The following is a 22,253-nucleotide window of genomic DNA, read 5'->3' as shown; positions in this document are numbered from 1 at the left end:
GGTAAAAGGTGTTGGTTACTGATATTTCATAATTGCAGACTGGACAGTTTAAAACTTCAGTGTGCAGTAGTTTATAACTGCATTCCAGAATTCTCTTTAAGTCATCATTTTAATTTTTTTCTTTAAATTTTTCTCATTGTTAATTTATTACTTCACCAGCTTGTACACTTTTCCTCCATTGCTTTTTGAAATATAAAAATGGTGGTATATAAAACTGTTGCTGCTACTATAGGCTAAGTATCTTGAGCTATGCAGGGTCAGTTCATGTTCTATTTTCTGACCACATTGCTGGAGTATTAAATTTCTTATGTCATGCACAGTGAAAGGAAAATAAACTTTTATGTTTAAAGTATTTTATTTACTGGTAAACTAGATACAGTATTTAAACTGCTAATTTAGATTGTTTTGTACTAAGCATTTTTATAACAGGTATTTTAAGTTCTTTTTAATGAGTTTTTAAATTTAACTATATTTTGTTGCCTTAGATCAAAGGTAAGGAGTCATTAGATTTCATCATTTTGCAGTTAGCTTTTCTGTTTAGTGATAGGCTTAACTTTAATGGTAAAACTTACTGGTATTAATTCTCTCTATTAAGGACCTCGAACAATAGTAGAAGGCATTTTATTGCACTCTGTCTTTCCAATGTTGCTTTTATGCTTCCCTGGCAGTTTGCTCAGTTTATACTTTTTACTCAGGTAAGATGATTTCAAACTAATTTAAGTTGAATGCAAGATGTACTTGGTTGCTTTTATAGAAGTTTTAAAATGTCATGATGTTACTGCTCTAATAGTTTTTTAAAATATGGAATAACTATAGTTCTACCTTCTTTTAATGTATTGGTTTAGTTAGGCAGATATTAATGATCAACACGCAAAAGACCTTTTCCTACTTAAGTCACAATTTTTCTTGTTTATTTTTGAGATGATCTCTATAAATTTGCCTGTAGATTTTCCTTTTATCTTAGGAATCATTTTGGATGCCAAGCTACCCAACATGGTAAGGGCCAATCCTATTCTTCATGGTAGGGGGTATCTGCTTCTAATCTAGTTTACCGTTGGCTGTTTTGTCTGAAGAGCAGAATCATACTGGACAGCGCTTCTCAGAGCTTCAATCGTGGTATTATTTGAATGAATTTGAGGCCATATCCTGCCATTAAGTAACTAACGGCAAGAAACTGAGCTGGAAAAGCAGAGAGTAAAAGGTCAATTTTGATGAAATTTCATGATACCCAAATTTTCCATCAGAGCTCCTTTCTACCTAACTAACTAGCACTGATAATAATAATGTTCTCTATTGCCGATAAGAAATTGTACCAAGAAGACTGGTGCTGCCCATTATCTACAAGGAATGAAATGATAATCTCAGCTTAATTGGTGCTACGTGTTTAAAGTATTCTCTGTGCTTTACTTCCTTAGAGTTGGCCCTTCCAGGTTGTAACACAGAGAGTCTGGTTTCCATTATGTGCACGTGCCAGCATAGATTTCTAATGTGCCTCACTTCCTCACAAGCACATGTATTAATCCACTGGTGCTGTTGAGACTGCTTAAGTAGCTGTTTGGGTAATTTTGATATCGCTTTAATGATTTTTGATCCAATCAAAAGATGTGTTAGGCTTTTCTTTCTTTCTTTTCTTTTTTCTTTCATTATTGAGATGCAACTGATGAGCAATAATTCATAAGTTTAAAGTGTACAGTGTGTTGATACCTACTCACTTTAAGGCCAGTGTCTGCAGAATCATGATGAAACCTTCGTCTGGGGGCAAGAAAAGAAGCCCGTTGTCTACATTTTCACAACAGAATGTCGACTCTGTTGCTTGTATCTAATGAGAGGGCTCTCTTTTCAACCAGAAATTCAAACAGCAACATTTCAGCAACTGAGCAGAATTTTCTCCCCTTCAGTGTTTCTCTTAGCCACAGCTTATTTGTGATACTTAATAAGTGTGGTCCAGACTTGTGTATCCTAATGATACTGGTCTCTGAGAGGAAAGAAAGGGAGACTAACATATGCCAGATTTCAGTTTCACAGTTGATCATTTAATCCTCAAGGAGTCCAGTCAGATGGGTATTATAGATAAAGAGAGGCTCAAAGATTAAATTCAAATCAAGTCTATCCAACTGCAAAGCTCCAGCATTTTCCAGTTTATTTTTGTTGCATGTCTAAGGCCTTTGAACTCTTCTCTGTTGAAGGCTGCACACTTGGCTATATTATCTTACTTCCTTGCTAAAACGCCTTCAGCTTTCATGCAGCACTAATAAAAGAAATATGCATTTGAAGAACATTTCTGTACCTTTTGTGAAACTATAATTAATTGAGTGTACTCTATTATCTAATTGCTTTTCTATATAAGTACCTATATGACACATTTTTCATAATTAGTGTCAAGATTAATTTTCCTCACAAGGTGAATTTATGAACTTCCTTTTAACCACTGTATCATATTAAATGAGCTGGACTCAAAAGGAGACCGGCAGAAAGCAACTGCATTTTTTCTCCTACTGCCTCTTAAAACCTTCATTCTAGACTTATTTCTCCCCCATATTTAGATGAAATTTCAGGAGGTTCCATACCTATTCCTTTCCTTTTCATTTTGAAGAAGTTTCATTTCAGTAAAAAAAAAAAAAAAAAAAAAAAGATCTTTAAAATCTTGTGTTTTCTGACCACAAAACATGATATATATCCATTTAACTAGTTCTTGTTTAATTTTCCTTAATAATGTTACATAGATTTTTAGAGACCTTACAGATCTTTCATTAGATTTATTCCCAGGTATTTTCTATTTTTGATGCATTTTAAAAGATTGAGTATTTTATATTTGTTAGGTATATAGCTCTACATATGTTAATTGGGCAAAGTTTCTTAATTATGCTATTCAATTTTTTTTGTTATCTATTTTTATTTGCTTATTTCAGTTACTAGAGGGGGAATGTGTTAAAATCTTCTACTTTAACAGTCGATCAATATCTATTCTTTAAATGTGTTGATGTAATATTATGATATGCACAGTTGTTAAATATTCCTTTTAGTTGTTATTTTTTTTAATATCAAATTTGTTGTCAAATTGGTTTCCATACAACACCCAGTTCTCATCCCAAAAGGTGCCCTCCTCAATACCCATTACCCACCCTCCCCTCCCTTCCACCCCCCATCTACCCTCAGTTTGTTCTCAGTTTTTAAGAGTCTCTTATGCTTTGGCTCTCTCCCTCTATAACCTTTTTTTTTCCTTCCCCTCCCCCCTGGACTTCTGTTAAGTTTCTCAGGATCCACATAAGAGTGAAAACATATGGTTTCTGTCTTTCTCTGTATGACTTATTTCACTTAGCATAATATTCCTTTTATTTTTATGTAATGTGCCTTCAAATTATTTTTTTAAATTTTTTAATGTTTAGTTTTGAGAGAGAGACAGAGAAAGAGCACAAGTAGGGGAGAGGAAGAGGGAGAGGGAGACACAGAATCCAAAGCAGGCTCCAAGCTCTGAGGTTTCATCACAGAACTCACATGCCATGAGATCATGACCTGAGCCGAAGTCAGACGCTTAACTGACTGAGCCACCCAGGCACCCCTGTGTCTTAAAAAATTTTAAGTGCATCTGTGTGTGGTAAGAACACTTAACATAAGATATCCCATCCTCACAAATTTGTTAAGTGTAGATAGAATACAGTATTGTTATCTATAGGCTCAGTGTTGTACAGATCTCTAGAGTTTATTGATATGTCATAACTGAAACTTTATATGCATTGATTAGCAACATTCCATTTCTTCCCCCCCCCCCCCCCCCCCCCCCCAGCCCCTGGCTATCACTATTCTATTCTTTGCTTCCATGGGTCTGTCTATTCTAAATACCTCATATAAGTGGAATCATGCAGTATTTGACCTTCTATGACTAGCTTATTTCACTTAGCATAATGAAATTATGAATTATCCTCATTCATATTGTGCCATATTACAGGATTTACATCTTTTTTAAGACTTATGATATTCCATTGTATGTGTATGACACATTTTTAATCCATTTATCCATTGATTGTCATTTAGGTTATTTCCACATTTAGGATATTATGAATAGTGCTACAGTGAGCACGGGAGTGCTCGTATCTCTTCAAGATTCTGTTTTCAATACTTTTTTGTTTGTTTTTGTTTTTATCTTGTTTTATTTTTTATTTTTTTTTTTAATTTGCATCCAAATTAGCATATAGTGCAACAATGATTTCAGGAGTAGATTCCTTAGCACCCCTTACCCATTTAGCCTATCTCCCCTCCCACACCCCCTCCAGAAACCCTCAGTTTGTTCTCCATATTTATGAGTCTCTTCTGTTTTGTCCCCCTCCCTGTTTTTATACTACTTTTGTTTCCCTTCCCTTATGTTCATCTGTTTTGTCTCTTAAAGTCCTATATGAGCGAAGTCATATGATTTTTTTCTTTCTCTAATTTCACTTAGCATAATACCCTCCAGTTCCATCCACGTAGTTGCAAATGGCAAGATTTCATTCTTTTTCATTGCCGAGTAATACTTCATTGTATATATATATATATATATACCACACCTTCTTTATCCATTCATCCATCGATGGACATTTGGGCTCTTTCCATACTTTGGCTATTGTTGACAGTGCTGCTATACACATAGGGGTGCATGTGCCCCTTTGAAACAGCACCCCTGTATCCCTGGGATAAATGCCTAGTAGTTCAATTGCTGGGTCGTAAGGTAGTTCTATTTTTAGTTTTTTGAAGAACCTCCATACTGTTTTCCAGAATGGCTGCACCAGCTTGCATTCCCACCAACAATGCAAAAGAGATCCTCTTTCTCTGCCAACATCTGTTGTTGCCTGAGTTGTTCATATTAACCATTCTGACAAGTGTAAGGTGGTACCTCCTTGTGGTTTTGATTTGTATTTCCCGGATGATGAGTGATGTTGAGCATTTTTTCATGTGTCAGTTGGCCATCTGGATGTCTTCTTTGGAGAAGTGTCTGTTCATGTCTTTTGCCCATTTCTTCACTGGATTTTTTGTTTTTTGGGGTGTTGAGTTTGGTAAGTTCTTTATAGATTTTGGATACTAACCCTTTATCTGATATGTCATTTGCAAATATCTTCTCCCATTCTGTCGGTTGCCTTTTAGTTTTGCTGATTGTTTCCTTTGCTATGCAGAAGCTTTTTATTTTGATGACGTCCCAGTAGTTCATTTTTGCTTTTGTTTCCCTTGCCTCCGGAGACGTGTTGAGTAAGAAGTTGCTGCGGGCAAGATCAAAAAGGTTTTTGCCTGCTTTCTCCTCAAGGATTTTGATGGCTTCCTGTCTTATATTTAGGTCTTTCATCCATTTTGAGTTTATTTTTGTGTATGGTGTAAGAAAGTAGTCCAGGTTCATTCTTCTGCATGTCGCTGTCCAGTTTTCCCAGCACCACTTGCTGAAGAGACTGTCTTGGATATTCTTTTCTGCTTTGTCAAAAATTAGTTGGCCATATGTTTGTGGGTCCATTTCTGGGTTCTCTATTCTATTCCATTGATCTGAGTGTCTGTTCTTATGCCAGTAACATACTGTCTTGATGATTACAGTTTTGTAGTATAGCTTGAAGTCTGAGATTATGATGCCTCCTGCTTTGGTTTTCTTTTTCAAGATTGCTTTGGCTATTCGGGGTCTTTTCTGGTTTCATACAAATTTTAGGATTATTTGTTCTAGCTCTGTGAAGAATGCTGGTATTATTTTGATAGGGATTGCATCGAATATGTAGATTGCTTTGGATAGTATCGACATTTTAACAATATTTGTTCTTCCTATCCAGGAGCATGGAATCTTTTTCCATTTTTTGGTGTCTTCTTCAATTTCTTTCATAAGCTTTCTGTAGTTTTCAATGTATAGATTTTTTTATCTCCTTGGTTAGATTTATTCCTAGGTATTTTATGGGTTTTGGTGCAACTGTAAATGGGATCGATTCCTTGATTTCTCTTTCTCTCACTTCATTATTGGTGTATAGGAATGCAACCGATTTCTGTGCGTTGATTTTATATCCTGCAACTTTGCTGAATTCATGAATCAGTCCTAGCAGTTTTTTGGTGGAATCTTTTGGGTTTTCCATATAGAGTATCATGTCATCTGCAAAGAGTGAAAGTTTGACCTCCTCGTGGCTGATTTGGATGCCTTTTATTTCTTTGTGTTGTCTGATTGCAGAGGCTAAGACTTCCAATACTATGTTGAATAACAGTGGCAAGAGTAGACATCCCTATCTTGTTCCTGACCTTATCCTTCTGTCCCTACTTTCTTGAGGGTTTTTATCAAGAAAGGATGCTGTATTTTGTCCAGTGCTTTCTCTGCATTTATTGAGAGGATCATATGGTTCTTGTCCTTTCTTTTATTGATGTGATGAATCACATTAATTGTTTTGCAGATATTGAACCAGCCCTGCATCCCAGGTATAAATCCCACTTAGTCATGGTGAATAATTTTTTTAATGTATTGTTGGATCTGGTTGGCTAATATATTATTGAGGATTTTTGCATCCATGTTCATCAGGGAAATTGGTCTATAGTTCTCCTTTTTAGTGTGGTCTCTGTCTGGTTTTGTAATCAAGGTAATGCTGGCTTCATAGAAAGAGTTTGGAAGTTTTCCTTCCATTTCTATTTGTTGGAACAGCTTCAAGAGAATAGGTGTTAACTCTTCCTTAAATGTTTGGTAGATAGAATTCCCCTAGAAAGCCATCTGGCCCTGGACTCTTGTTTTTTGGGAGATTTTTGATTGCTAATTTGATTTCCTTACTGGTTACGGGTCTGTTCAAATTTTCTATTTCTTCCTGTTTCAGTTTTGGTAGTGTATATGTTTCTAGGAATTTGTCCATTTCTTCCAGATTGCCCATTTTATTGACCTATAATTGCTCATAATATTCTCTTATTATTGTGTTTATTTCTGTTGTGTTGGTTGTGATCTGTCCACTTTCTTTCTTGATTTTATTTATTTGGGTCCTTTTTCTTTTTGATCAAACTGGCTAGTGGTTTGTCAATTTTGTTAATTCTTTCAAAGAACCAGCTTCTAGTTTCATTAATCCGTTCTACTGTTTTCTTGGTTTTGATAGCATTAATTTCTGCTCTAATCTTTATTATTTCCTGTCTTCTGCTGGTTTTGGGTCTTAGTTGCTGTTCTTTTTTGAGCTCCTTAAGGCATAAGGTTAGGTTGTGTATCTGAGATCTTTCTTCCTTCTTTAGGAAGGCCTGGATTGCTATATACTTTCCTCTTATGACTGCCTTTGCCACATGCCAGAGGTTTTGGGTTGTAGTGTTATCATTTTCATTCACTTCCATATACTTTTTAATTTCGTCTTTAACTTCTTGGTTAGCCCATTCATTCTTTAGTAGGATGTTCTTCAGTCTCCAAGTATTTGTTACCTTTCCAAATTTTTTTCTTGTGGTTGATTTCGAGTTTCATAGCATTGTGGTCTGAAAATATGCACGGTATGATCTCAATCTTTTTGTACTTACTTAGGGCTGATCTGTGTCCCAGTATATGGTCTATTCTGGAGAACATGCCATGGCACTGTAGAAGAATGTATATTCTGTTGCTTTAGGATGGAATGTTCTGAATATATCTGTTAAGTCCACCTGGTCCAGTGTGTCATTCAAAACCATTGTTTCCTTTTTTGATTAGATGATCTGCCCACTGCTGTGAGTGGGGTGTTGAAGTCTCCAACCCTTTGCAAGAGGGTCTCACCGCGCAATGGCTGAATGCCAGCTGCACCCAGGAACGCTTGCGGGACCCTGCTGCTGCCAATGCCCTGAGGCTGCGGCCAGGTGCCAGCCCGCCCCAGAAAAAGTTCACGAGATAGTGTAGCAGCAGCGTTTCAGGGATTATGGAAAATCACACCACACATCTGGCACCAGGCTTCACCCTTAATGACTTTGTTCCAGCACCAGCAAATGTGGTTTTCTGGGGTCTGCTGGGACCAGGTGGCTTCAACAGTCTCCACCAAATGTCCTTCCAACAGTGGAACCGCTTTTCTCCGTGTGGCCTGGGAACCTCCCGGACCCCACTCAGTTCCTGGGGATTTGCCCTTCCTACCAGAGCACCGCTGGTATTGAGCTGTGGAGTTGCAGACTTTGCACTCCCCTTGTTTACAGTCTTAATGGAATTTAAACCTTCTCCTTTCTCCTTTCTCTCTTTTTAGTTTAGTCCCTGCGGCTATTTCCAATTTTCCACTTTCTCTCCAGCTGCTTTTGGGGAAGGGTGCTTTTCCCATATACTTCCCCGCCCCCCACTCTCCTGCCCCAGTCTCCATCCTCTCTCTGCTCACAAAAGCACCCTCCTTCCTGCACCTTCTTGCTCCCTAAGTTCACTTCTCTACGCCATTTACCTGCTGAATTCTGTGGTTCAGGTTGTGCAGATTGTTGTGTTAATCCTCCAGTCAGTTTTCTACGTGTGTAGGATGGTTTAGTGTTGTTCTGGCTGTGTCTCATGGATGCGAGACACACAAAAAACTTCTGTGCTGTTCTGCCATCTTGGCTCCTCCCTGTTTTCAATTCTTTAAGATAAATACCTAGAAGTGTGATTGCTGGATTATATGATAATTCTATTTTTTATTTTTTGAGGAACCTTCATACTGTTTTCCATAGCAGCCATATAATTTTGCATATGTATCAACTGTGTGAACTGTGTGAAAGAGTTCCCTTTTTTCCATATCCTCGTTAATACTTGTTGCCTGGTTGTTGATAATAACCATCCTAATGGGTGTGAGATAACATATCATTGTGGTTTTGATTTGTATTTCACTGATAATTAGTGACATTGAGCATTTTTTTGTATATATATTATCCATTTGCATATCTTTGGGTAAATACCTGTTCAAGCCTTTGCCCATTTTTTAATAGCATTATTAGTTTTTCCCTAGAGTATTAGGAGGTTTTGTTTAGTAATAAGTATTTTGGATATTAACCTTTTATCAGATATATGGTCTGCAAATATTTTCTCCCATTCTATAGATTGCCTTTTTACTTTGTTGATTGTTTCCTTTGCTGTGCAGAAGCTTTTTAGTTTGATGCAATGTTACTTGTCTATACATCTGACAAGAGATTAACATAAAAAGATAAGAGATAATTAGTGTTGGAGAGGATGTAGTAGAAACGGAGTGAATGCTTATGCTCTGTTGGTGTGAATTTAAATTGGTGCAACCACTATGGAAGAGTTTGGAGGCTCTCCATGTAATTAAAAATAGAGCTATTATATGATCCAGCAATTCCATTTCTAGGTGTATATCCAAAGGAAATGAAAAGAGATTATCCAAGAGATATTTAAATTTCCATGTTTGTTACAGCATTATTCACAATAGCCAAGATGTGGAAACAACCTAAGTGACTTTCAACACATGAATGGATAAAGAAGATGGGATACACACACACACACACACAGTGGAATATTCTGCTATGAGAAAGAAGAAAATCCTGCATTTGTGCCAACATAGATGGACCTTGAGGGCCTTGTGCTAAGTGAGATATGTCAGGCAGAGAACAACAAATACTGTATGATACCATTTATATGTGGAAACAAAAACAGCCAAGCTAGTAGAGTTGAATGGTGGTTACCAGTATGTGGGGGTGGGAGATAGGGAGATATTGTTCAAAGAACACAAACTTGCAATTGGAAGATGAATGAATTTGGGAGATCTAATACACAGTAGAGTGATTACAATTAACAATATTGTTTTATATACTTGAAAGTTGCCAGGAGAGTAGATCTTAAATGTTCTTACTACAAAAATGAAATGGGAATTTGGTGACATAATGGAGGGAGATATTAGCTAACACTGAAGTGCTAATCCTGTTATAATATATAGGTGTGTCAAATCAACATGTTATACACCTTAAACTTACATAATGTTGTGAGTTAGTTACATCTTAATAAATCTGGAAAAAATAGGGGGTTCCTTAGTAGAGATTCTAACCATAATAAAAAGGGTAAAATTCTTAAGTCTAGTTAGGTTCTGATTATCCATTACCTGGTATATTGCTTGGAACTACATTCCACCTGTCTTATCTCTTCTGGGGGAGGAGGTGGGTAGTAAGGTATTTAGGCTGAGAGAACAAGAAATGACAAAAGCTTTGACAGGAAGATATTAGCCTCAAACTCCCAAGTTCTCGATAGTTGATTTATAGAATAAACTTGTAATAGTTTATGCATTCTTGAACTGTGAGTTTTGATGGTCGCCTTCTGTTTTATGAGGCACTTGATAATGTGTTGAAAAGAGGTTTGCTGAGCTATTTGTATCCTTGCCTTTTTTTCCACACCACCAAGTAAGTACCTTTTAGGGTGGAGATAGCATTGGTACTCTAGTATCCATTGATAGGATTTAAATTTATAGGATTTTCTCTAAAAAAAACAAACAAACATATTTGAAGCTCTAAGTAGCTAAGGTATGACAAAGCACTGGAAAACTGTATTCAGGTAAATTGTTTAGTACTTGAAAGTATTACCATCTTCAGCTTTGTTTAACACAAACATCTCCTTGGCACTCTTGAATGAATTACTCATTGTTTCTGTGTTTACAAATTTTTTTGAAATTGTACATACAATGAACTCTTAACCTCTTTACTACTGAGTGTTAAATTGCATGGGACTTTTCTGTTCAAAGGCCCAAACTAAAGAATTCCTGGGCTCAGTCATAATAATGACTGTGAATACCATCCTCTAAAATATAAGCAATGGTAATACTGTACTTTGCAGTAGAGTTCTGCAATCTTTAATTGAATAAAGTATAACGAAAATAAAATGTCAAGTAGTTGGAATCATAGAGCACGTTACCTTTTCACCCTAGCTTCTTTCACTTAGCAATATGCATTTAAGTTTCTCCATGTCTTTTCATGACTGGATAGCTCATTTTTTAATACTGCTGAATGATATTTCATTGTACAGATTTACACAGTTTGTTTATCCATTCACCTTTTGAAGGACATTGTGGTTGCTTCCAGTCTTGGGTGATTCTAGAAACATTTGTGTGAATTTTGTATGCATATAAGAATGTAACACAATTGGGTACATACTCAGGAGTGTGATTGGTGGATTGTATTGTAAGACTATGTTTAGTTTTGTAAGAAATTGCCAGTTTTATCAGGTTTTTGGATTTCAGCCATTCTTATAGGTGCGTAGCAGTATGTCCTTATTGCTTTAATTTACAGTTACCATTTTTATATGTGCTTATTTGCTATCTGTATATATTATTTGATAAGGTAATTGTTTGGATCTTTTGCCCATTTTTAAACTGGGTTGTTCTCTGGGGTGCCTGGGTGGCTCAGTCAGTTGAGTGTCCTGACTTCAAGTCAGATCATGATCTCATGGTCCCTTGAGTTCGAGCCCCATATTGGGCTCTGTGCTGACAGCTCAGAGCCTGGAGTCTGCTTTGGATTCTGTGTCTCTCTCAAAAATAGATAAACATTAAAAAAAAATTAAAAAAAAATAAATTGGGTTTTCTTATTTCTGAATTTTAAGAGTTCTAAATATATTTTGCATACCAGACCTTTATCAACATGGGTTTTGCAAAGATTTTGTCACAGTCTCTTCCTTGTTTTTTAATTTTCTTAATGGTGTCTTTGCAGAACTGAGGTTTTTAATTTTAAGAATGTTCAATTTATGAATTTTTTTCATGGGTCATGCTTTTGGTTTTATATCTAAAAACTCATTCTCAAATAAAGTCACCTAGATTTTCTCCTTATGTTATCTTTGGGATGTTTTATAGTCTGCGTTTTAAATTTAGGCCTAAGATCCATTTTTTTTTTTTTTTGTTTATTTATTGTGAGACAGAGAGAGACAGAGTGTGAGCAGGGGAGGGGCAGAGAGAGGGAGACGCAGAATCTGAAGCAGGATCCAGGCTCTGAGCTGTCAGCACAGAGCCCAATGCAGGGCTCAAACTCAAAAACTGCGAGATCATTACCTGAGCCGAAGTCGGACCCTTAACCGACTGAGCCACCCAGGCACCCCCCGTAAGATCCATTTTGAGTTAATTTTTTTGGAGAGATGTAAGGTCTAGGTCTAGGTTCATTTTTTTGTGTGTGCATGGACGTCCAAGTCTTCCAGCCCCATTTGTTGACAAGACTATCATTTCCCTACTGAATTATCTTTGCTTCTTTGTCAAGCTTCAGTTGCCTATAATTGCATAGATCTGTCTCTGGGCTTTCTATTTTATTGCATTGATTAATTTGTCTGTTATTTTTCCAATATCATGCTGTCTTGATTACTGCAACTTTATAGTAAGTCTTAAAGTCAGTGTCCAGATTTTTAAAGAATTTTTCTCTTTGCCTTCGGTTTCGAGCAGTTTTGACCATGATATGCCAAGTGTGGTCAAGTTTTTGTTTGTTTTAATTTATCCCTTGTTGGGGATTTGTAATACTTTATAAATCGATGCTTGATTTTTTCTGTAAATGTTTGGAATTTCTCCGATATAATCTCTTTAAATATAGTTTTTATTTCATTCCTATATCCTTTTCTGAGATATAAAGTAGAATATATTAGACCTTTACACTGTATGTTCTGTATCTATTATATTCTTTCATATATTTTTCATCCCTTTGTCATTCTTTTTTCTAAATGTTTTCTTCTGACCTACCTTCGAATTTATCACTTCTCTGGTTGTATTTAACCTGCTTTTAAATCCATCTTTCTTGGGGCACCTGCGTGGCTCAGTTGGTTGAGCGACCGACTTCGGCTCAGGTCATGATCCTGTGGTCCATGAGTTCGAGCCCCGCGTCGGGCTCTGTGCTGACAGCTCAGAGCCTGGAGCGTGCTTCAGATTCTGTGTCGCCTTCTCTCTGACCCTCCCCTGTTCATGCTCTGTCTCTCCCTGTCTCAAAAATAAATAAAAATGTTTAAAAAATAAATAAATCCATCTTTCTTAATATTGATTATTCTAATATTTATATTACATATAAATTTGTGTAATATTTATGTAATAAATTTATTTACACATTTACATATTATTTATGTAATCAATTTATATATTTCAATTTCTATTATGGCTTTCAGAACTCTCTTGGAAATTTGAAAAATTTTTAAAGTTTATTTATTTTGAGAGAGAGAGAGAGAGAGAGAGAGCGCACGAGTGGGAGAGGAGCAGAGAGATAGAATCTCAAGCAGCCTCCGTGCTGTCAGCACAGAGCTGATGTGGGGCTCTAACCCACAAACCATGAGATCCTGACCTGAGCTATTAAGTCAGATGCTTAACCAAGTGAGCCACCCATACACCCCAGGAAGTCTCAATTTTATCTGTTATTTCCTTCCACATATCAAAAAGAAAGTCTATTTCTGATGATGCCAGACATGTTTTTGAGTAGTTTACAAGATGAGTGGTTTTTACATTTTTAAAGTGTTATTAAAGAAAAAAAAATAGATGAAGAATATACAACAGAGACTGTACATGGCCCACAAAGCATAACACATTTACTAGCTGCTTTTTACATAAAAAGTTTACTGACCCATAAAGTAGATTCTTTATATATCTGTTTCTATTATCATAGTGATAATAGATATCTCCTATATCTGGTTGGTTTTGATGCGGTATTGGATATTGTACATGAACAATCACAGAGTTACTTTGGGACTAGGTTGATATTAACTTCTTCCAGAGAAGATTGAAATTTGTTCCACTAGGCAGATAAAGGCACTACCAATCTTTAGTCACCCTCATACAATGAGAGAATGAGCTGATTCAAAGGTGGACTTACATCTTTCTGAGGGCTGCTTGACTTCTGCTTCTCTCTTATATCCCAAAGCAAAGCTTGGGGACTTAGTGAGGATCTCGTTCTTTGTGTGCCCTGAGTACTGAGTCCATTGAGATCTTTCAACTACCTCTATTAGAATCTGCTTCTGTTGGAATTGGCAGCTACGTCTGGGATAAAAGCAACCCAAAATGTCACACTCATCACTAGGTTTCTATCTCTTCTCTGGTTTTAACTTCCTAATTCTTTTTTGCTTTGTTAATGATGTGTGGCTTTCATACAGGTTTTGAAATGTTTTTTCTAGCTATTCTAGTTCTTAATGATAATGCTGGTTCAAATTATTTTGATTATCATTATTGGAAATAAACTCTACTCTTATATTTACTTATAGGTAGTGAAGTGTTTGTTTTCTGCTTGTTTTCACTTGTGCTTTTTTGCTATTTTTATTTCAGATAGCTTCATTATTTCCCATGTATGTTGTGGGGTACATTGAGCCAAACAAATTTCAGAAGATCATTTATATGAACATGGTAATATTTTTAACATTTATAAGTCAAATATTAAAATAAGATTTCAGGATTGATAAAACAGAACTGACTCTATTTTATGGGGGTACATCCTCCAAGTAGTATTTAATGTATATGATGTTGATATTATCCAGAAGGAAAAATTATACTATTATATATCTACATCTATAACATCAGATAGATTACACTCTATCAACTAGACTATAGACGTTTTATGTTCTGTGAAACTTTAAACATTTTTAATGTTTTATTTATTATTATCATTACTTTTGAAACTGCCTTTTCTCCCTGAGATCTGAGATTTTTAGCACTTTGCATTAATATGACCCTGTAAATTTTATGTTTTTGCATTTTTAAAATCTTACTTTCTAAATACATATATATATATACTTCAGCTAAGAAAATAAAATATGGCCTTGTTAGTTATAGAAATCTTCAAGTAGTCCAACAAAAATAAGATTAGAAAATTAATACTTTCTTACTATATTCTTTCTATATTCTTACTATAGTCTTTCTTACTATATTATTCCATCATTGAATCAATAGAAACAATAGTGTTTTTTCTGTTTTCTTTATAGCAAGTAGCAAATAGAGTAATAAAATGAAATTCTCCTGTATATAATTTATGGTGTTGAAAATACTTAAAACCTATCAGTGTGTTGAAATTCTATTATCATTTGAACAAGATCTACTTATCTATTTATCAGTCTTATTTATGCATATAACATTTGTATTAGAAATGACTATGCCTGTAGACAAAGTATGCATCATGCTGTTTATCTAATCACAATAAAACAGATGTTTCTTTTCCTCAATTTTCAGATTTCAGTTCTCCTTTGTTTTGTGTTGATGTTTGGAAATCCAATGTATTTATCTTCTTATTATTCATCATCTTTGTTAATGACATGGGTAAGTGTTTGCTAAGCTCCTGAAGATTTGTTTTTACCTGTCAAATAGTAGGTTTACCCATGTGATATAAGCTTAGGAGAATAAATAGTGCCCTTCCCGAATTATTGCTCACATGAAAAACTGTTTCCCAAATAATGCTTTCTATCTTATCCTTGAAAAATGAATACAATCCAAAATTTATCTCTTTAAGGCAAGGCCCAAGTAAATATTTTAAAAACAATCATAAGCTAATAAGACTTACTTTAAAAATATGCCATCTATGATAAAAATTAGTTATTTCTTTCTATGTCAGTTTAGTACACTAGTTATTGCAGTGACACTGCCGTTGCCCAGAGCATTTTTGAACTCCTCTGAAATGCCTTCACAGACACAGATGGTGGCACATTCTTTTGAATATCCTCAATGGTGGCAAATCTTCATCTTTCAAGGGTAGATTTAATTTTGGGAAATGACCAAAGTCTTGTGAACAAGGTGGGTGATTAGATCTTGGGTAATATAGATCTTGATCGAAATATGGTGCAACAATAAAGTAATTAGACTGATTTTCTTGCACCATAAATTATCTCTGGAAAAAAATTTATCTCTGAAGGCAGTTTAGAAAGAGGAGCTTCAGACTGTTTTAAGCAATGGCAACATGATGAGAATAATGCATGTGACTTACTTTCATGGGATAACACTCATCTGGATTATGTATTTGGAAGGGTGGTTCAGTAAATTCGTTTTATTACTTTAGAGTCACACTTCTAATATTCATGAGCCAGAGCATGGAGTGTTTTCCTCCACTGGAATGTTATTGGGGTATTCTCTTTTTGTAATGATTAGAAATGATATGAACCACAGTAATACCAAAATGTGGCACTTTTCCACATATGGTGCAGAGATGGACTCTTGGCATTTCCCCTATATTTTAATATTTTGGTCCCCAGCCTCTTTTTCCCCCCAAATAAGTAATCCCTACTTTTTCTCTCTCCCCAAAAACCTTTCAGCATTTTGTCAAATTTTGTCAGTATTACAACGTAAAGTACTTGTAATCATCTACCCCTTTTTATGAAAGCATTTTGTTTTGAAATATAGCACATGTGTAGAACACTACATAAAACAAATGTTTTATGTACTTAGTACTGACTAGTAGTGATAAATACTGATTAATGAACTGTTATTTGACAAAGTAACTTAAGCTGCCGTCAAGTCAAAATTAGAACTTGTCTAACCATTCTAGAAGCCCTCTGTGTGTCCTGCCCAATTATAACTCCCTTGCACTGCTCTAAAGCAGGAATAGCTGTCTTGATTATGGTAATTACTCCTAGCTTTCATTTATAGTTTCATCAATTAATTTTCTATTTTTACCTACAGCTTTTCTATATATCTTCCTGGTTTTGTTTCCAAGAAATTTATTTGTTAAGAATTCAGGTCATTGAACACAGCACAGGAAGGTGCTGTGGTCTAGGTTTTGCTCTTTGAATCCTCATTGGGTGATTTTACGTCTTCCTTTGCCTTCTTTATTTATAATACAGTTTATCTTCGAACAGTGCAAGGGCTAGGGATGTTAAATCCCCATGCAATTAAAAATCCACATATAATTTTGATTCCCCAGAAACTTAACTACTGGTAACTAATGTTGATTGGAAGCCTTGCTGATAACATAAGTAGTCAATTAACATGTATTTTGTATGTTATATGTCTTATGTACTGTATTCTTAAAGTAAGCTCTAGAGGAAAGAAAGTGTTATTAAGGAAATCATAGGAAGAGAGAATACATTTACAGTACTGTACTGTACTTACCAAAAAAATTTAAGTTGACACATGCAGTTCAAACCTGTGTTGTTTCAGGGTCAACTGTATATTAGTAATTAGATCTAAAACTTGGACAGGTTCAGATTTGATTCCTTTGGCAAGTCCATAGTATTGTTTTTTAGCAGGAGGCACATAATATCTGGTGCCTCTCTTTTTATGGTGGCAGCCATCAATGCTTAGTACCAGATCCACTAATTAAATAGGGATTGCAAAATGGTGATATATCAATCCCTCACTTACAGTTCATATAGGAAAATAAAGTACATGTCCAAATGAGGGAAGTTGGGAGGAGGTAGAAAAATATTTGAAGAAATAATGGCCAAAACTTTTCCAATTTGATGAAAATTACCAACTGAGATACGAAAAATCTTGTTGAATCTCAGTACAAGAAACTGAGAGAAAGCTAAATAAGGCACATGATAATCAAATTGCTCAAAATTAGTGATAAAGAGAAAATCTTAAGAACAGCCAGAGAAATAAGACCTATTAAATGTAGAAGAACAGAGGGTAAGGATGTCAAAAGATTTTTCATAAGAAAAATAATGCAAGCAGTAAGATAGTCAAGCAACATCTTTATAAAATACTTAAAGAAAAAAAAAACATTGGGAATTTGTAATTATATACCCAGACAATATATCCTTCAAAATGAACACAAAGACTTTATGACCAGCACATTTTCACTAAAATAAATGTTGAAGGGGGTCCTTCAGATGGAAGAAATAATATATTAGATGTCCGTCTGGCTCTACACAAATGAAGGGCACACGCAATAGTAGCTAAAGGTAAACATGTAAAGTTTTCCTGACATTTTAAAAAATATTTATTTATTTTGAGAGAAAGAGAGAGAGAATGTGTACGTGTAGGGGAGGGGCAGAGAAGGAGAGAGAGAATCCCAGGCAGGCTCTGTGCTCTCAGCATAGAGCCCTTGTGGGGCTCGATCTCATGAGTCCATAAGATCATGACCTAATGTGAGATCGTGACCTGAGCTGAAATCAAGAGTTGGACGCTTAACCGACTGAGCCACCCAGGTGCCCCCTGCCATTTTTAACCACATTGTTGGACTTTGGGGGCATCATGCTCTGTGAAATAAGATAAATATTGTTTTTCAATTTGTGTCTTTAGTTTCTTTCAGCAATGTTTTATAGTTTTCAATGTATTAAGTCTTTTACCTGTTTGAGTTTATTCTTAATACTTTTTTTTCAGAGGCTATTACAATTACAGATGGGATTATTTTCTTAATTTCCTTTTCAGAGTTTTCATTTTTAGTGTGTAGAAATATAAAACATATTTTTTCATGTTGATTGTGTGTTGTGCTTCTTTGCAGAATTTATTTATTCCATGTGTGTGTGTGTGTGTGTGTGTGTGTGTGTGTGTGTGTGTGTATGTGTGTGTGTGTTTTCTATGTAGAAAATCACAACATCTGCAAACAGAGATAATTTTACATCTTCCTTTCCAATTTTTTATGCCTTTTACTTCCTTTTCTTGCTTAATTGCCGTAGCTAGGACTTCCAGTACTATGTTGAATAGAAATGGTGAAAGTTGGCAACCTTGCCTTCTTCCTGATGTTAAAGTAAAAGCTTACAGTTTTTCACCATTCAGTATGATGATGTTAGCTGTAGGATTTTCAAATATGGCCTTTATTGTGTTGAGGTAATCTCCCTCTATTCCTAGTTTGTTGAGAGTTTTTATCATGATAGGACACTAATTTTTTTCAAATGCTTTCCCTACATCTATTGAGATGATCTTGTGATTTTTAATCCCTCATTCTGTTAATGTAGCATGTTACATTAACTGATTTGCATATGTTGAACCATCCTAGCATTGCAAGATCTCATTTAATCATGGTGAATGGTCCTCTTAATGTGTGCTGTTAAATGTGGTTTGCTTGTATTTTGTTAAGAATTTTTCCATTTATGTTCATCAGGGATATTGGTCTGTAAGTTTTCTCAGTGTCCTTGTCTGGCTTTGGTATCAGGGTCATGCTGGCCTTAAGAAATATGTTTGGAAGTATCCCTCCTCTGCAGTTTTTGAAACAGTTTGAGAAGAATTGACATTAATTTTTCTTTAAATGTTTGGTAGGATTCATCAATAAAGCCGTCTGGTCTTTGATTTTTTTCTTTGTTGTGAGGTTTTTGATTATTTGTTCAATATTCTTACTAATTATAGGTATGCTTAGAGTTTCTGTTTCTGTATGATTCTGTCTTGGTAGATTGTTTGCTTCTAGGAATGTGTGTCTTCTATGTAATCAATTTGTTACTATCTAACTGTTCACAGTAGTCTCTTATAATCTATTTTGCTTGAGTTTAGTTATTTCAGATGGGAGAGTATGTGTGATTCCTGTTATATCAACTTGACCAGAAGCAGTAGTTCCATCCTGATTGATTTTAATTACTTACTTTATTTTGGGGGTGAAATATTATCATGTTTCTAAGAATAAGAAATATATAAAAAGTTGTACTCAGAAAATGTCACTCCCTCTCATTCCCTCTACCTTTTCTCTCCAGTTTTCTTTTCACCTTGGTCCTGCCTTTCCTGTAAGATAGCTCATTGGTTTTCTGGTTTTCCCATTTAGTTGTTTTTTCTTTTTTACACTAATAAATTATATATATATATATATATATTTATCATATCTCCTCTTACTTACATGAAAGGTAGAATACTTAGTCTTCTGCACTTTGGTTTATCAGCCTATTGTATATATCATGCAACAACCTATCCTGGATACAATCCCATATAATGTCATAGAGATCTTCTTCATTCTTTATATAGTTTCATAGTACTACACTGGGTATGTTCCGTAGATAATTCAAATACTGTCCTATGTCTGGGCATCTAGGTTGTTTCCTATATTTTGTACTTACAAACAGGTTGCAGTGTGTAATTTGGTGCATTTATATTTTCTGTTGTTGGAAGCTCAGGAATCCTGGCTCACCTTGAGCTAACTAGATGCTGCAAAATTCTACTCCAAATCTAAGTAACACACAGGCCTAAGATTTCGGTTTCTTATAGGAAGCTTTTTCTTCCCACCCCAAACTCAAATACCTTGTGAGCTTGTAGCAATGGCAGGAGGAGTATTCCTAGTCCTTGAGTATCTTTGTCAGTTTGGGTTGCTATAGTAAAAATACTATAGACAGAAATTTATTTTTCACAGTTCTAGAGGCTAGGAAGTCCAAGATCAAGATACCAGCCAATTTGTTTCTTGGTGAGGGCTCTCTTCTTGATTTACAGACAGATGCCTTCACTATATTCTTACATGGTCAAGAGACAGACATCTCTCCCATGTCTCTTCTTATAAAAGCACTAGTCCCGGGGCACCTGGGTGGCTCAGTTGGTTGAGCGTCTGACTTTGGCTCAGGTCATGATCTCACAGTTTGTGGGTTCAAGCCCCACATCGGGCTCTTTGCTGACCGTTTGCTCGGAGCCTGGAGCCTGCTTCGGATTCTGTGTCTCCCTCTCTCTCTGCCCCTCCCCTGCTCACACTTTGTCTCACTCTGTTTATCAAAAATAAATAAGTGTAGGGGCGCCTGGGTGGCTCAGTCGGTTAAGCGTCCGACTTCGGCTCAGGTCATGATCTCGCGGTCCGTGAGTTCGAGCCCCGCGTCAGGCTCTGTGCTGACCGCTCAGAGCCTGGAGCCTGTTTCAGATTCTGTGTCTCCCTCTCTCTCTGACCCTCCCCCGTTCATGCTCTCTCTCTCTCTCAAAAATAAATAAACGTTAAAAAAAAAATTAAAAATAAATAAATAAATAAATAAATGTTAAAAAATTAAAAAAAAAAATAATAGCACTAGTCCCATTCATGAGGGCTCTGCCATCATGGTCTAATTACCTCCCAAAGGTTTCATCTGTTACGTCAGAGTGAGGATTAGGGTTTCAGCACATACATTTGGTGGGGGACATAAACATTTAGTTGATAGCACTCAAGGGTATGATTTTTGAGGACCCAGCTTTATTCATGTCTCAAGTCCAATTTCTTACCTTCCATAGCCCCAGGCCCTTTTCTGCTTTTGATGTAAGCTCATAGTTGCAACTTTATTCTGCAGTCCTTCTTGAAGACTACCCTAAGTTTTCTCCTACATGTTTGTTTTTTAAAGTCATCTGCATTCTCTGGCATCTGGAAAATTCATTTTCTTTCTTATAAGTTCAGTTAGGTATGTTTTTAATATTTTGTTTTTATTTTTATTTCATCCCACTACAATATTCAACCCACACGGCACAATGCCTGGTGTCCAGCACCCACAGTCACTCTAGAGCACTTCTCCCCAGTCCCCTTCATCTAAACAAATTTCCAGTTCTAACAGCATCTGTTTTTCCACAGCTGTGTGCTTCCCACCCCCAGGTACCTCTTAACTGTTTGTTTACTTGAGAGAGAAAGAGTGAGAGAGAGCATGCAAATGGGGGAGAAGGAGAGAGAGAGAGAGGACAGAGGATCCTAATCAGGCTCTGTGCTGACAGCAGACAGCCTAATGCGAGGCTCACACTCACAAACCGTGAGATCATGACCTGAGCCAAAGTCAGACGCTTAAATGACTGAGCCACCCAGGCGCGCCCAGTTAGCCATTTTTTAAAAATTTAAAAATATTTTATTTAGGAATTTGGGGAGGAAGGCTTTTAGTGTTATTTTAGACCACTAATTTTGCTGGGCGACTTAACATATATCCTTGCATGGACACACCTCCCACAAACAACCCACACCCTCAGAGGAGTAACCTGCACAAGGCATCACAGCTAATTCAGTGAGGAATTAACTTGATTCTAGAAGCAACTTGCTGGTACATAAAGCATTGAGCTGTCACTAAAAGGAAATTTGCCATGTCCAAATTTTGAAAAATCAACAATTAAGAAGGAAAATGACTGGTGATAGCCAAGATGGAAGGGGGTGGCTGGGTAATTTTTAAAATGTATCAGTCATATAAAATGTCAATTTTATTTAATTGTTTAATTTTATATCATGTGCATTTCAGGTGATAATTCTAAAGAGAAATCAAATTCAAAGATTGGGAGTGTCTGAACTCAACTTTTGGGTAAGATTCAACATTTTTAACCATTTCTTCAAACTTTTTATTTCTGTAACTGAATACAAACAGTATACTTTAAGACTCGAATGACTTATAGTCAATAAATCTTATAAATACCTACTAATATGGGGCAAGAAATAGTCCTTAGTGACATCTACAAGTCATTATCAGAAACGAGTTCATGTATTTCAGTACCACTCTCACGCCTCTCTTCCTTTACTTTTCACCCTGCTATATATACCCTTACTGCCTTGCTTTCCAAAAGAATTTTTTTTGCCTTGAGTTTCTCCCTTTAGATTTACTAACCTTCTCTTCAAAATAACTCAGC

At 35.9% G+C, this 22,253-nt stretch overlaps 1 protein-coding gene across 1 annotated transcript in view; it reads left to right on the top strand.

The window, feature by feature from the left end:
• Positions 1–22,253, top strand: part of DPY19L2 (dpy-19 like 2) — a 94,833-nt gene that overhangs the window by 29,998 nt on the left and 42,582 nt on the right. The window contains exons 9-12 of the mRNA XM_060632869.3: positions 596–695; positions 14,133–14,210; positions 15,030–15,116; positions 21,872–21,931. Of these exons, the coding sequence (XP_060488852.2) occupies positions 596–695; positions 14,133–14,210; positions 15,030–15,116; positions 21,872–21,931 (325 nt within the window). The remainder of the gene's footprint in view (positions 1–595; positions 696–14,132; positions 14,211–15,029; positions 15,117–21,871; positions 21,932–22,253) is intronic.

This window comes from Panthera onca, chromosome A2 (assembly GCF_046562875.1).
Source record: "Panthera onca isolate mPanOnc1 chromosome A2, mPanOnc1 haplotype 2, whole genome shotgun sequence".
Lineage (NCBI taxonomy): Eukaryota > Metazoa > Chordata > Mammalia > Carnivora > Felidae > Panthera > Panthera onca.
The sequence above is the reverse complement of the archived record's forward strand: the minus strand, read 5'-3'. Positions and strand labels throughout refer to the sequence as shown.